At 35.5% G+C, this 12881-nt stretch overlaps 1 protein-coding gene across 7 annotated transcripts in view; it reads right to left on the bottom strand.

The window, feature by feature from the left end:
* GABPB1 (GA binding protein transcription factor subunit beta 1) overlaps positions 1 to 12881 on the bottom strand; it is a 79163-nt gene that overhangs the window by 15949 nt on the left and 50333 nt on the right. For 4 of the 7 annotated variants that reach the window (XM_089907247.1, XM_022587123.3, XM_089907245.1 and 1 more), the window contains 3 exons: positions 11331 to 11525; positions 9950 to 10097; positions 9486 to 9599 (listed from right to left, as the gene is read on the bottom strand). In XM_089907247.1, coding sequence (XP_089763373.1) covers positions 9486 to 9599; positions 9950 to 10097; positions 11331 to 11525 — 457 coding nt within the window. The remainder of the gene's footprint in view (positions 1 to 9485; positions 9600 to 9949; positions 10098 to 11330; positions 11526 to 12881) is intronic. The other 3 variants (XM_089907248.1, XM_022587124.3, XM_089907246.1) reach the window with 1 other exon arrangement.

Genomic DNA, 12881 nt, shown 5'->3' with positions numbered 1-12881 from the left:
AAATGAGAAGACAGAAAAACACACCAGAGATGAAGGAGCAAGATAAAAACCCACCAGACCTAACAAATGAAGAGGAAATAGGCAGTCTACCTGAAAAAGCATTCAGAATAATGATAGTAAAGATGATCCAAAATCTTGGAAATAGAATAGACAAAATGCAAGAAACATTTAACAAGGACCTAGAAGAACTAAAGATGAAACAAACAGCAATGAACAATACAGTAAATGAAATGAAAAATACTCTAGATGGGATCAAGAGCAGAATAACTGAGGCAGAAGAACGGATAAGTGACCTGGAAGATAAAATAGTGGAAATAACTACTGCAGAGCAGAATAAAGAAAAAAGAATGAAAAGAACTGAGAACAGTCTCAGAGACCTCTGGGACAACATTAAACGCACCAACATTCGAATTATAGGGGTTCCAGAAGAAGAAGAGAAAAACAAAGGGACTGAGAAAATATTTGAAGAGATTATAGTTGAAAACTTCCCAAACATGGGAAAGGAAATAGTTAATCAAGTCCAGGAAGCACAGAGAGTCCCATACAGGATAAATCCAAGGAGAAATGCGCCAAGACACATATTAATCAAACTGTCAAAAATTAAATACAAAGAAAGCATATTAAAAGCAGCAAGGGAAAAACAACAAATAACACAAAAGGGAATCCCCATAAGGTTAACAGCTGATCTTTCAGCAGAAACCCTGCAAGCCAGAGGGGAGTGACAGGACATATTTAAAGTGATGAAGGAGAAAAACCTGCAACCAAGATTACTCTACCCAGCAAGGATCTCATTCAGATTTGATGGAGAAATTAAAACCTTTACAGACAAGCAAAAGCTGAGAGAGTGCAGCACCACCAAACCAGCTTTACAACAAATGCTAAAGGAACTTCTCTAGGCAAGAAACACAAGAGAAGGAAAAGACCTACAATAAGGAACCCAAAACAATTTAGAAAATGGGAATAGGAACATACATATCGATAATTACCTTAAATGTAAATGGACTAAATGCTCCCACCAAAAGACACAGATTGGCTGAATGGATACAAATACAAGACCAATATACATGCTGTCTACAAGAGACCCGCTTCAGACCTAGAGACACATACAGACTGAAAGTAAGGGGATGGAAAAAGATATTCCATGCAAATGGAAACCAAAAGAAAGCTGGAGTAGCAATTCTCATATCAGACAAAATAGACTTTAAAATAAAGACTATTAGAAGAGACAAAGAAGGACACTACATAATGATCAAGGGATCGATCCAAGAAGAAGATACAGCAATTGTAAATATTTATGCACCCAACACAAAAGCACCTCAATACATAAGGCAAATACTAACAGCCATAAAAGGGGAAATCGACAGTAACACATTCATAGTAGGGGACTTTAACACCCCACTTTCACCAATGGACAGATCATCCAAAATGAAAATAAATAAGGAAACACAAGCTTTAAATGATACATTAAACAAGATGGGCTTAATTGATATTTATATGGCATTCCATCCAAAAACAACAGAATACACTTTTTTCTCAAGTGCTCATGGAACATTCTCCAGGATAGATCATATCTTGCGTCACAAATCAAGCCTTGGTAAATTTAAGAAAATTGTATCAAGTATCTTTTCTGACCACAACGCTATGAGACTAGATATCAATTACAGGAAAAGATCTGTAAAAAATACAAACACGTGGAGGCTAAACAATACACTACTTAATAACGAAGTGATCACTGAAGAAATCAAAGAGGAAATTAAAAAATACCTAGAAACAAATGACAATGGAGACACGACGACCCAAAACCTATGGGATGCAGCAAAAGCAGTTCTAAGAGGGAACTTTATAGCAATACAATCGTACCTTAAGAAACAGGAAACATCTCGAATAAACAACCTAACCTTGCACCGAAAGCAATCAGAGAAAGAAGAACAAAAAAACCCAAAGTTAGCAGAAGCAAAGAAATCATAAAGATCAGATCAGATATAAATGAAAAAGAAAGGAAGGAAATGATAGCAAAGATCAATAAAACTAAAAGCTGGTTCATTGAGAAGATAAACAAAATTGATAAACCATTAGCCAGACTCATCAAGAGAAAAAGGGAGAAGACTCAAATCAATAGAATTAGAAATGAAAATAGGAGAGGTAACAACTGACACTGCAGAAATACAAAAGATCATGAGAGATTATTACAAGCAACTCTATGCCAATAAAATGGACAGTCTGGAATAAATGGACAAATTCTTAGAAATGCACCACCTGCCAAGACTGAATCAGGAAGAAATAGAAAATAGGAGCAGACCAATCACAAGCATTGAAATTGAAACTGTGATTAAAAATCTTCCAACAAACAAAAGCCCAGGACCAGATGGCTTCACAGGCGAATTCTATCAAACATTTAGAGAAGAGCTAACACCTATCCTTCTCAAACTCTTCCAAAACATAGCAGAGGGAGGAACACTTCCAAACTCATTCAACGAGGCCACCATCACCCTGATACCAAAACCAAACAAGGATGTCACAAAGAAAGAAAACTACAGGCCAATATCACTGATGAACACAGATGCAAAAATCCTCAACAAAATACTAGCAAACAGAATCAAAAGCACATTAAAAGGATCATACACCATGATCAAGTGGGGTTTTTTCCAGGAATGCAAGGATACTTCAATATATGCAAATCAATGAACGTGACACAGCATATTAACAAACTGAAGGAGAAAAACCATATGATCATCTCAATAGATGCAGCAAAAGCTTTCGACAAAATTCAACCCCCATTTATGATAAAAACCCTGCAGAAAGTAGGCATAGAGGGAACTTGCCTCAACATAATAAAGGCCATATATGACAAACCCACAGCCAACATCATTCTCAATGGTGAAAAACTAAGACCATTTCTGCTAAGATTAGGAACAAGACAAGGTTGCCCACTCTCACCACTATTATTCAACATAGTTTTGGAAGTTTTAGCCACAGCAATCAGAAAAGAAAAGGAAATAAAAGGAATCGAAATCGGAAAAGAAGAAGTAAAGCTGTCACTGTTTGCAGATGACATGATACTATACATAGAGAATCCTAAAGATGCCACTAGAAAACTACTAGAGCTAATCAATCAATTTGGTAAAGTAGCAGGATACAAAATTAATGCACAGAAATCTCTGACATGCCTATACACTAATGATGAAAAATCTGAAAGTGAAATCAAGAAAACACTCCCATTTACCACTGCAACAAAAAGAATAAAATATCTAGGAATAAACCTACCTAAGGAGACAAAAGACCTGTATGCAGAAAATTATAAGACACTGATGAAAGAAATTAAAGATGATACATATAGATGGAGAGATATACCATGTTCTTGGATTGGAAGAATCAACATTGTGAAAATGACTCTACTACCCAAAGCAATCTACAGATTCAATGCAATCCCTATCAAACTACCACTGGCATTTTTCACAGAACTGGAACAAAAAATTTCACAATTCGTATGGAAACACAAAAGACCCCGAATAGCCAAAGCAATCTTGAGAACGATAAACGGAGCTGGAGGAATCAGGCTGCCTGACTTCACACTATACTACAAAGCTACAGTAATCAAGACAGTACGGTACTGGCACAAAAACAGAAAGATAGATCAATGGAACAGGATAGAAATCCCAGAGATAAACCCACGCACATATGGTCACCTTATCTTTCATAAAGGAGGCAGGAATGTACAGTGGAGAAAGGACAGCCTCTTCAATAAGTGGGGCTGGGAAAACTGGATAGGTACATGTAAAAGTATGAGATTAGATCACTCCCTAACACCATACACAAAAATAAGCTCAAAATGGATTAAAGACCTAAATGTAAGGCCAGAAACTATCAAACTCTTAGAGGAAAACATAGGCAGAACACTTTATGACATAAATCACAGCAAGATCCTTTTTGACCCACCTCCTAGAGAAATGGAAATAAAAACAAAAATAAACAAATGGGACCTAATGAAACTTCAAAGCTTTTGAACAGCAAAGGAAACCATAAACAAGACCAAAAGACAACCCTCAGAATGGGAGAAAACATGTGGAAATGAAGCAACTGACAAAGGATTAATCTCCAAAATTTATAAGCAGCTCATGCAGCTCAATAACAAAAAAACAAACAACCTAATCCAAAAATGGGCAGAAGACCTAAACAGACATTTCTCCAAAGAAGATATACAGACTGCCAACAAACACATGAAAGAATGCTCAACATCACTAATCATTAGAGAAATGCAAATCAAAACTACAATGAGATATCATGTCACAGCAGTCAGAATGGCCATCATCAAAAAATCTAGAAACAATAAATGCTGGAGAGGGTGTGGAGAAAAGGGAACCCTCTTGCACTGTTGGTGGGAATGTAAATTGTTACAACCACTGTGGAGAACAGTATGGAGGTTCCTTAAAAAACTACAAATAGAACTACCATACGACCCAGCAATCCCACTACTGGGCGTATACCCTGAGAAAATCATAATTCAAAAAGAGTCATGTACCAAAATGTTCATTGCAGCTCTATTTACATTAGCCCGGAGATGGAAACAACCTAAGTGCCCATCATCGGATGAATGGATAAAGCAGATGTGGCACATATATACAATGGAATATTACTCAGCCATAAAAAGAAACGAAATTGAGCTATTTGTAATGAGGTGGATAGACCTAGAGTCTGTCATACAGAGTGAAGTAAGTCAGAAAGAGAAAGACAAATACCATACGCTAACACATATATATGGAATTTAAGAAAAAATAATGTCATGAAGAACCTAGGGGTAAGACAGGAATAAAGACACAGACCTACTGGAGAACGGACTTGAGGATATGGGGAGGGGGAAGGGTGAGCTGTGACAAAGCGAGAGAGAGGCATGGACATATATACACTACCAAACGTAAGGTAGATAGCTAGTGGGAAGCAGCCGCACAGCACAGGGATATCAGCTCGGTGCTTTGTGACTGCCTGGAGGGGTGGGATAGGGAGGGTGGGAGGGAGGGAGATGGAAGAGGGAAGAGATATGGGAACATATGTATATGTATAACTGATTCACTTTGTTATAAAGCAGAAACTAACACACCATTGTAAAGCAATTATACTCCAATAAAGATGTAAAAATAAATAAAGAAAATAAAATAAAAAAAAGAAAGCCATTCCTCTCTCCCACATGTTTTCCTTAGCACAGATTCACCTATGCACCCCATAAACAGTTGAATAAATATTAAATTACACATAAAAATGAAATAAATAAGAAATATATATTATTCAAGCAAATCTTTGCTGTAGTACACTCACAATCTTTAGATATTTACTATACAATCTATTCGTAGTAGGAAATAGAACTTTTAAAATTTGGGTCAAATTCTTAAAGTTCGGTGTGCCATAGGATCACTTTTGAGAGCATGTTAAAAATATGGATGTCACGGTCCCACCCTAAAGTTACTGAATCAGAATCCACTGGGGCAGAATTGGGGCAAATGATTGTTGAGAAGGTGATTTTGATTCACACAAAATTTAAGAATGCTGCTCTTGTTGATATTATCATATTAATTCAAACTAACTGAGAGGAGTTCAAATTAGTAGAAAACTTGAATCACAGAATATTTAAAGTAACACAGCCTTCTAATCATTGGGTACATAAATTAACAAGATAATTTCCAACTATTTCCAAGCAAAAATTCTACTAGTTTGTTTGAAGAACCTAGGGGCAGGACAGGAATAAAGATGCAGACATAGAGAATGGACTTGAGGACATGGGGAGGGGGAAGGGTAAACTGGGACGAAGTGAGAGAGTGGCATGGACTTATATACACTACCAAATGTAAAATAGATAGCTAGTGGGAAGCAGTTGCATAGCACAGGGAGATCAGCTCGGTGCTTTGTGACCGCCTAGAGGGGTGGGATAGGGAGGGTGGGAGGGAGGGAGACGCAAGAGGGAAGAGATATGGGAACATATGTATAATTGATTCACTTTGTTATAAAGCAGAAACTAACACACCACTGTAAAGCAATTATATTCCAATAAAGATGTTAAAAAATAATAATAATAATGTAAAAGAGGACAATTATTATATTAATGTTAGAGATGCCTGATACTTCTGAATTATTCCACTCCAAAATTATGAAGGATGTTTTAAACAAGTATCTTGAAAACTGTGTCTGCATACTTTTGAAGGCTGTAAATTTTTTCACTGATTTGTTTCAAAATGAGTAAGGTAATTTCATGTATCAAAAGACAGTTGTATCCTCCCTTTAAAAGAAATTAAAAATAAATAACTTAGTATTTTGATTTATGTATCACTTTCTTATGAGTTTGCTGAGTGTGAGTAGTCCCTTATATTAACCCAGGATATATTAATAAAATATTTCTGAAACCTCAGAGCTGAAAACTAAACCTCAGTCAATGATCAATGATAATATCTTAATTCAGATGACTATTGCGAGATGAGATAATACACGTAAAGCACTGAGCACAATAACAAGCTTATAGCAAGAACCCTATATATATTAATCATTATTTTTCTATAATTCATCATGCCAAGTTAAATTTATGACTTACATCAAGTGTTTCATCACGTTTTTCTGGCCTGGCCTGGACCTAGATAGACCTAATGATTATTTAATATAATTATGCACATTAGCATAGGCCTGTGGGCTCAGGAACTGAAATAAAAACTCCCAAAAAACCAATTTAATAAAAATGAACATTAGCAACAATGTTGCTTCAGGGTATACTGAGATTTATCAAATTTTTTTTTGTACTTCTATCAAACAGACAAAGAATCATGAAAATTATGCATGGAGATTAAAAATTTAACAAGTTAAATGCTTGGAAAAATAAAGGTTTATGAGAAAAGAATAAAACTGGAACTATTTACATAAAAAATGCTAGTAAGGAAGCAATTCAATCATCAAACAGTGACAATCTGAAGTTATATTTGCTTGTAACATCAAGAAGACATTTCGTTTCACAATGAAAGCATTATACTAGACTGATTTCCTTTATGATGTTCCCATTGGACTAACATTAAGATTTGTTTTATGTGTCAAAGATAGTCCTAATGTAAACATGAAAGAACTATTTAAAGCCATAGTTCAAATGAAACAGCATGGTATTCTAGACTATCATAAGTACCCCTCCTCTACATATAGGACCATGTCAGCCAGCTAGCTTCCATTTCAAATGCAGTCCATTTGCTGCTACACTGGCTATTTATTATCAGAAGATGTATTTACTGTACTACTTAGCCAGTAAAAGGAAAGAATAAGAGCAGTACCAGTTAGTGTACTGATGGTTCTTATATTTTGTTTTTCAATCATTTAAAAAGGGCAAACAGGAGACCATTTATTTCAAAAGACTGCTCCAAAAGATACACCTCAGAAGTAAAACTAGGAATAGTGATGCTTTTGTTTCATACAAGACAAAGTGATGATTACACAAATATTTATTCCTATCACAAACCAAATTATAAACATTCTAGAAGAGACTCGGCCACTGATCACCTGAAGAAACTGCATAGAGGAAACAGTATATTTAGTGGTCACAGACACACAACTTGGGAATCAGTCAGACCTTGAGCACAAACTTCCTTTCACCACTTAATAGCCATGCTACATTAGACAAAACTATTTAACCTCCGCAAACCTCAATTTCATCATATATAAAATGGGAGTACTACTTTATTTCCCAGATCCTGAGATGTCCTTGAAAAAACATATAAACATTTCTAAATCAGGATGAGTCTGACAAATGATGTTAAAAGAAACTGGACGGCCAAGAGGCAGAGAAATAACTTGACTGAGCATGTGCAAACTGACCTGCGAGAAGATATTTCTTTATGTGATTACACACCTCAGCTGAGTTGTTTATACTGGTGGCAATGTACTCACCTGAATTTTAACTTAATTCAAGCTCTTAAAATACCTTCAGAAAGATTTCACTATGATGTAGTATTGAAATAAAAAAATTGTTGTGCTCACAGAAGACTGTAAGTCACATGCAATAAAAGTCAACTAAAATTGTCAATTCTCTCACACTAGACCACACATAACATTTTCAAAGGTAGAAGTTAGAGAAGTTGGTATGACCAATTTGTGGAGTCAAACATCTAAATGTAAAAACTTTGAGCTGACTTTGAAGAAAAGATTAATTTTCAGAGATATGTACTTTAATAAAGGCAAAAATTTTACAAGTTTAATCAAATAGAAATCCACCAATGAAATTAATTTTCTTTGATATACTTATGCAATTACAAAGGTGCTGAAGAGATCCAGGCATAGGTCATAAAAGCAGCATGTCAATAGGATGACACACGTAGCTGTTAATGGCCAAAAGTGATTCAGAAAAATCTTAAGACTCCCAAATATAAAGGTTTAGATTCAAACATTGATTACAATGCTAAAGAAGCTGGAGAATGAATAAATGTTTACTATTACTAGTTGAGGGGCATGGGGGAGAGAGGGGGGAGGGAGGGGGGAGGGGGGAGACGGAGGGAGAGAGGGAGAGAGAGAGGGGGAGAAAGGCGAGAGATAAGTAACCACCACCCCCCCACCAAAAAATACATCATCCAATCATCACCTTGAAGAGTCAAATCCAGTAATATCTACCTTCGATCTTTTTGGTGAGGATTAAATGAGATGTGTAAAACATCAGCCACAGTGCATAGCACACACAGTAAACATGCAGCGAACTGTTGCTGTTATTATTATTATTAGTCACATTTTGAAAAAAAATTAAATAATGAATGACAACAAATTATTCTTTACTTTCTTAAGCATTGGTCCAAATAAAATGGCTTAAACTACAGTAAGAAAAAGAATTTTGTGGAGTCTTTTAAATTCCCTAATTAAAAAAATATTTTACTTACATAATTATAGCAAGAATTATTTTGGTTAAGTATAAAGGTAAACCTTATCAAACCAGCTATTAATACTGTTTGTAATCATTTAACCCCAAGTTATACTTTAATGGTGGTTGTTGGTGTGCTATTTCCTAGTTTTGTCAGTCATTAAGATTTTATGTCATTCTAATAGAGCTGCCAAAAATTAAAAGTTATGAAAAAGACAGCAGGTTCATATATACTTAGCTAATTTATTTATACAAAAAGTCAGACTAGTAAAACAAAGCCAAATGGGGTACACAGACATGTTTTCTGTGAACCACACAAGTTTGTTTTTAATTTTAATTAATTTTAATCTTAATTTAATTTTAAATAATTGCCAAGATTTAATGTTCTTTTAAAATCCAGATTTTCAGCTTCCCTTGAAAAAAATAGTCTGGCAACACTAACTGAGCATTTTACTATAATCAGTTAGAGCTGAGTAGGAGATGCACCCTTGCCCTGCCCCACTCTCCTCAGATGGCCATAACCTCAACCCTGCCCCCTTTAGTCTTTTAAATTTCCTTCCTGGCCTGTGCAAATATTTGAATCTCCAACTTTCGATATACACATTTGACTCGTTTTTCTAACCTGGAGTTTCTGAAGAATTGGACAATGGAGCAGATGCTTCAGCTAAGGCAGCTAATGTAGCTAATACTGATGTAGAGGAGTTTCCAAATTGAACAGCAGATACACCCGTTTCATCTACGATAAAGGAGAAAACATGTTTGAATTTTTAAGGAATTTAATCTAGTGAATTTTTCTGATAATCTGTTTTACTTTATTCAACTCTTAAATGAAGCTTAGATAATATTAGTTTTGTGAAAAACAAGCTTGGATAGCATTAACTTTTGAAAGGTAATACTGCAGTACATTTTGCAATATCACCTTTCTTTAGATTATTTTGCCTCATAAAATTTTTTTGCCAATTATAACAAAGAAAACCAACGTGGCTGATATAATCTTACCCTCATTCTCCAACAGTCCTTTCTTAAAAGGATGAATACCTACTAAAGCATAAAATCCCAACAGCTATCCTATATGCATCTCAATACCTGTTGCCTTGGATGAATTTTCTGAAGATACCAGACCTGTTAGGTTCACCACCCCTCCAGGTCCAATGATAAACTGTGGTGTTGCAGCGTGTATCGTCACAGTGTCGGGACTCTCTGGGTTTGTGTTGATTTGGTTCTGCATAGCAATCTAGAGGACAAATTACCACAGTGTTTTCAGAATTATAACCAGAACATATAGGACAGACTTTCAATGTAACATCCTGTAATCTAAGAATCATATAATACAAATGGAAATCTTTGTTTCTGGTCTACTGAAAGTATAGTGGTAAATCACAGATATGTATTTATATCCTGAGTTCCCCTATTAGGTAAAGCAGCAAAATCCCATGTGAGGCGAAGTAGGTATCTGAAAGGATTGTATAGAACTCAGTTGAATGAATTCCCTGGTGGTCCAGCGGTTAGGACTCTGCGCTTTCACTGCCAAGGGCATAGGTTCAATCCCTGGTCAGGCAACTAAGATCCCGCGAGCCACGCGGTGGGGCCAAAAATAAAAATCTGTGTTCTATATATAAATAGAACACAGTTGAAAGATATTCTGCTGCCCTGCAGCTACAGAAATTAAATTACTTAAATCAAATTATGTTCTCTACTATATTCAGCAATATATAACACTACCTATATAAAGCACATCCTTCTCAGTTAATTGTCCTCCATCCTCAACCCTAGGCTCCAAACTGCACTCTTGGGAGTAAAAGAATTGGAAGAAGCACAGCAAAATTTATTTTCCTGAACACATAACATCTTTTAAGTAACTAGATGAAGTTCAACAGACTCAGATAGTCTTAGAGAAGAGTTCTACTGGGAAGGAGAACAAGAAGATAGGCAAGGAGACGCAATAAGAAGAAAATTTACATCAATGTTGTCTAGCTAAAGAAAAGAGAAGTAATGTTGGTTAGTAGGAAAACTTGTCCAAAAACCATAAATAACTATGTTCATAAACAGATTTTTTTGAGGATGGTGAAAAAATAAAAGAAACCAATCAGAATGATGAAGACTGCATCACTCACTGAGGGGACATGATTATGATTCCTAAAAAAAAATGTTAGTGGAAGTATAACAGACTTGAAAAACCATAAGGTATCCAAACATGCATCAAAATAATTAATAGACTAAAATGTATAGAAGGGAATTCAGAACCTTACAAACACTGAAAGTAATCACTTTATCTAATCTTCTAATGTTACATGCAAAGACTGTGGTCTTACAATTAGGAAAATGAACAGCAATGAACAAAGAGGAAGTGAAAGAGGAATAGGACTGTCCAAAATAAGTCCAAAATGAAAAACTACAAGCTAAATAGTTCAAATCATCCATATGACAGAGATCCTTTTATTTTCTTAAATTAAAAGCCAAAAGTTACCTGTAGTATCTCTGCTAAATCTTCATTCCCATTGTCTATTGAAATATCAAACGCAGTTTTACAAAATTTACTTTGCGTGTGTACATCAGCACCATATTTGATTAAGAGTTCCACCACCTCTTGATGATTGTGTTCTGTGGCCCAATGTAGAGCTGTCATCTTCAACATGTCCTTTGCATTGACATCAGCGCCATGCTATACAAATATTTCAAAATAAGAAATTTCTAAAATACGAAATATAAAGAAGTCCTGATATGAAAATACTAGCCACTGTGCTTTAAACCAAGAATTTGCTACTAATATGACCAACTCTTTATTTTTGTGTGTTGAATGATCTACACGCTCCAGGAATCACCACACATCTGTCACGTAATCAGTTTCCTATCATGCTGGCTTTCCTAATTGCATTCCTTCTAATTTCTTAGGCGTACAGCAATTATTTTTTCAGTCATCCAGCCGTGAGTATGAAGGGCTAGAATGGCATAAGGTGTGAAGGAAAACTATGAACATTCCTCCAAAACCCTCCAGCTCCTTATTTACACAAAAATATCCCTTGCTTTCAAAACCAGTGCAATATAATGAATTAATAGGGAGCTATCAAGAGATACACTATCCATTATGGTTGTCACTAGACACGTGTAGCCGAATACAGTTATGCTGTGCATGTAAATACACACTGGAATTCAAAGACCTCACACCAAAAAAAGGATGTAAAACATCTCAATAATTTTTAAATTGATTTCATGTTGAAATTATAATATTTTATATATACCGAGTTAAATAAAATATAATATTAAAATTATTTTGTTTTTACTTTTTTAATGTAGCTAATACAAAATCTAGAATTACACGTGACTTGTACTCGTGGCTTATATTGTATGTTTTTTGGATAAGTTGATCTAGAGGCCAGAATAAAAAGAATTAAGAATATCTAAATCTATCACTCTCTGTTTCAGAATTTTCTCTTTGGCATTTAGATGATTAAAGAAAAAGTCCTGCCTGTATTATTTGTTTGTTAATTATTCAAGCCTAACATTCCCTTCCATGTGCGTTTTAAATATGTTGAGTAAGACAAAGCTGTAGTCCCTCACCACAGCAAAGACCAAGATCTAAGAAGTCAATTGTCTGACTTAACTAAAAACATACAATGAGGAAGTTTTTGCCCCCACAAAATAACACTTTAAAATAATTTTCACTCAAATGAATGCTTACACACAAAAAATGAGATAACATGGGGGAAAAAAGTAGACATTCAATAAAACAGAGACAGGCTCGGACCTGGGACCCTTTGCTGCAGTGCTTGCACCTGGACAAACATCTCCTCCAGCGATAGAATACAAAGAAACTAATATAAGGGACTAAAAATAACTGCGTGCATGTGCAGTTGGGGCAAATTATGAACAATAAGATACAAAAGACCAAAAACCCAACTGCCACTTCTGAGGTGTTGAGAGCAAAAGCAAGGTACTGCATACAGCACCACTAAGGGTGTGGACAGACCACCCAAGCCACCCCTCCCATGTGACCCCTGGACTGGCCCCTACCCTCACT

The sequence above is a fragment of the Delphinapterus leucas genome, chromosome 2 (assembly GCF_059928025.1).
Source record: "Delphinapterus leucas isolate spDelLeu-1000000601 "Yukka" chromosome 2, BTC_Dleu_Yukka2, whole genome shotgun sequence".
NCBI classification, from domain to species: Eukaryota; Metazoa; Chordata; class Mammalia; order Artiodactyla; family Monodontidae; genus Delphinapterus; species Delphinapterus leucas.
The sequence above is the reverse complement of the archived record's forward strand: the minus strand, read 5'-3'. Positions and strand labels throughout refer to the sequence as shown.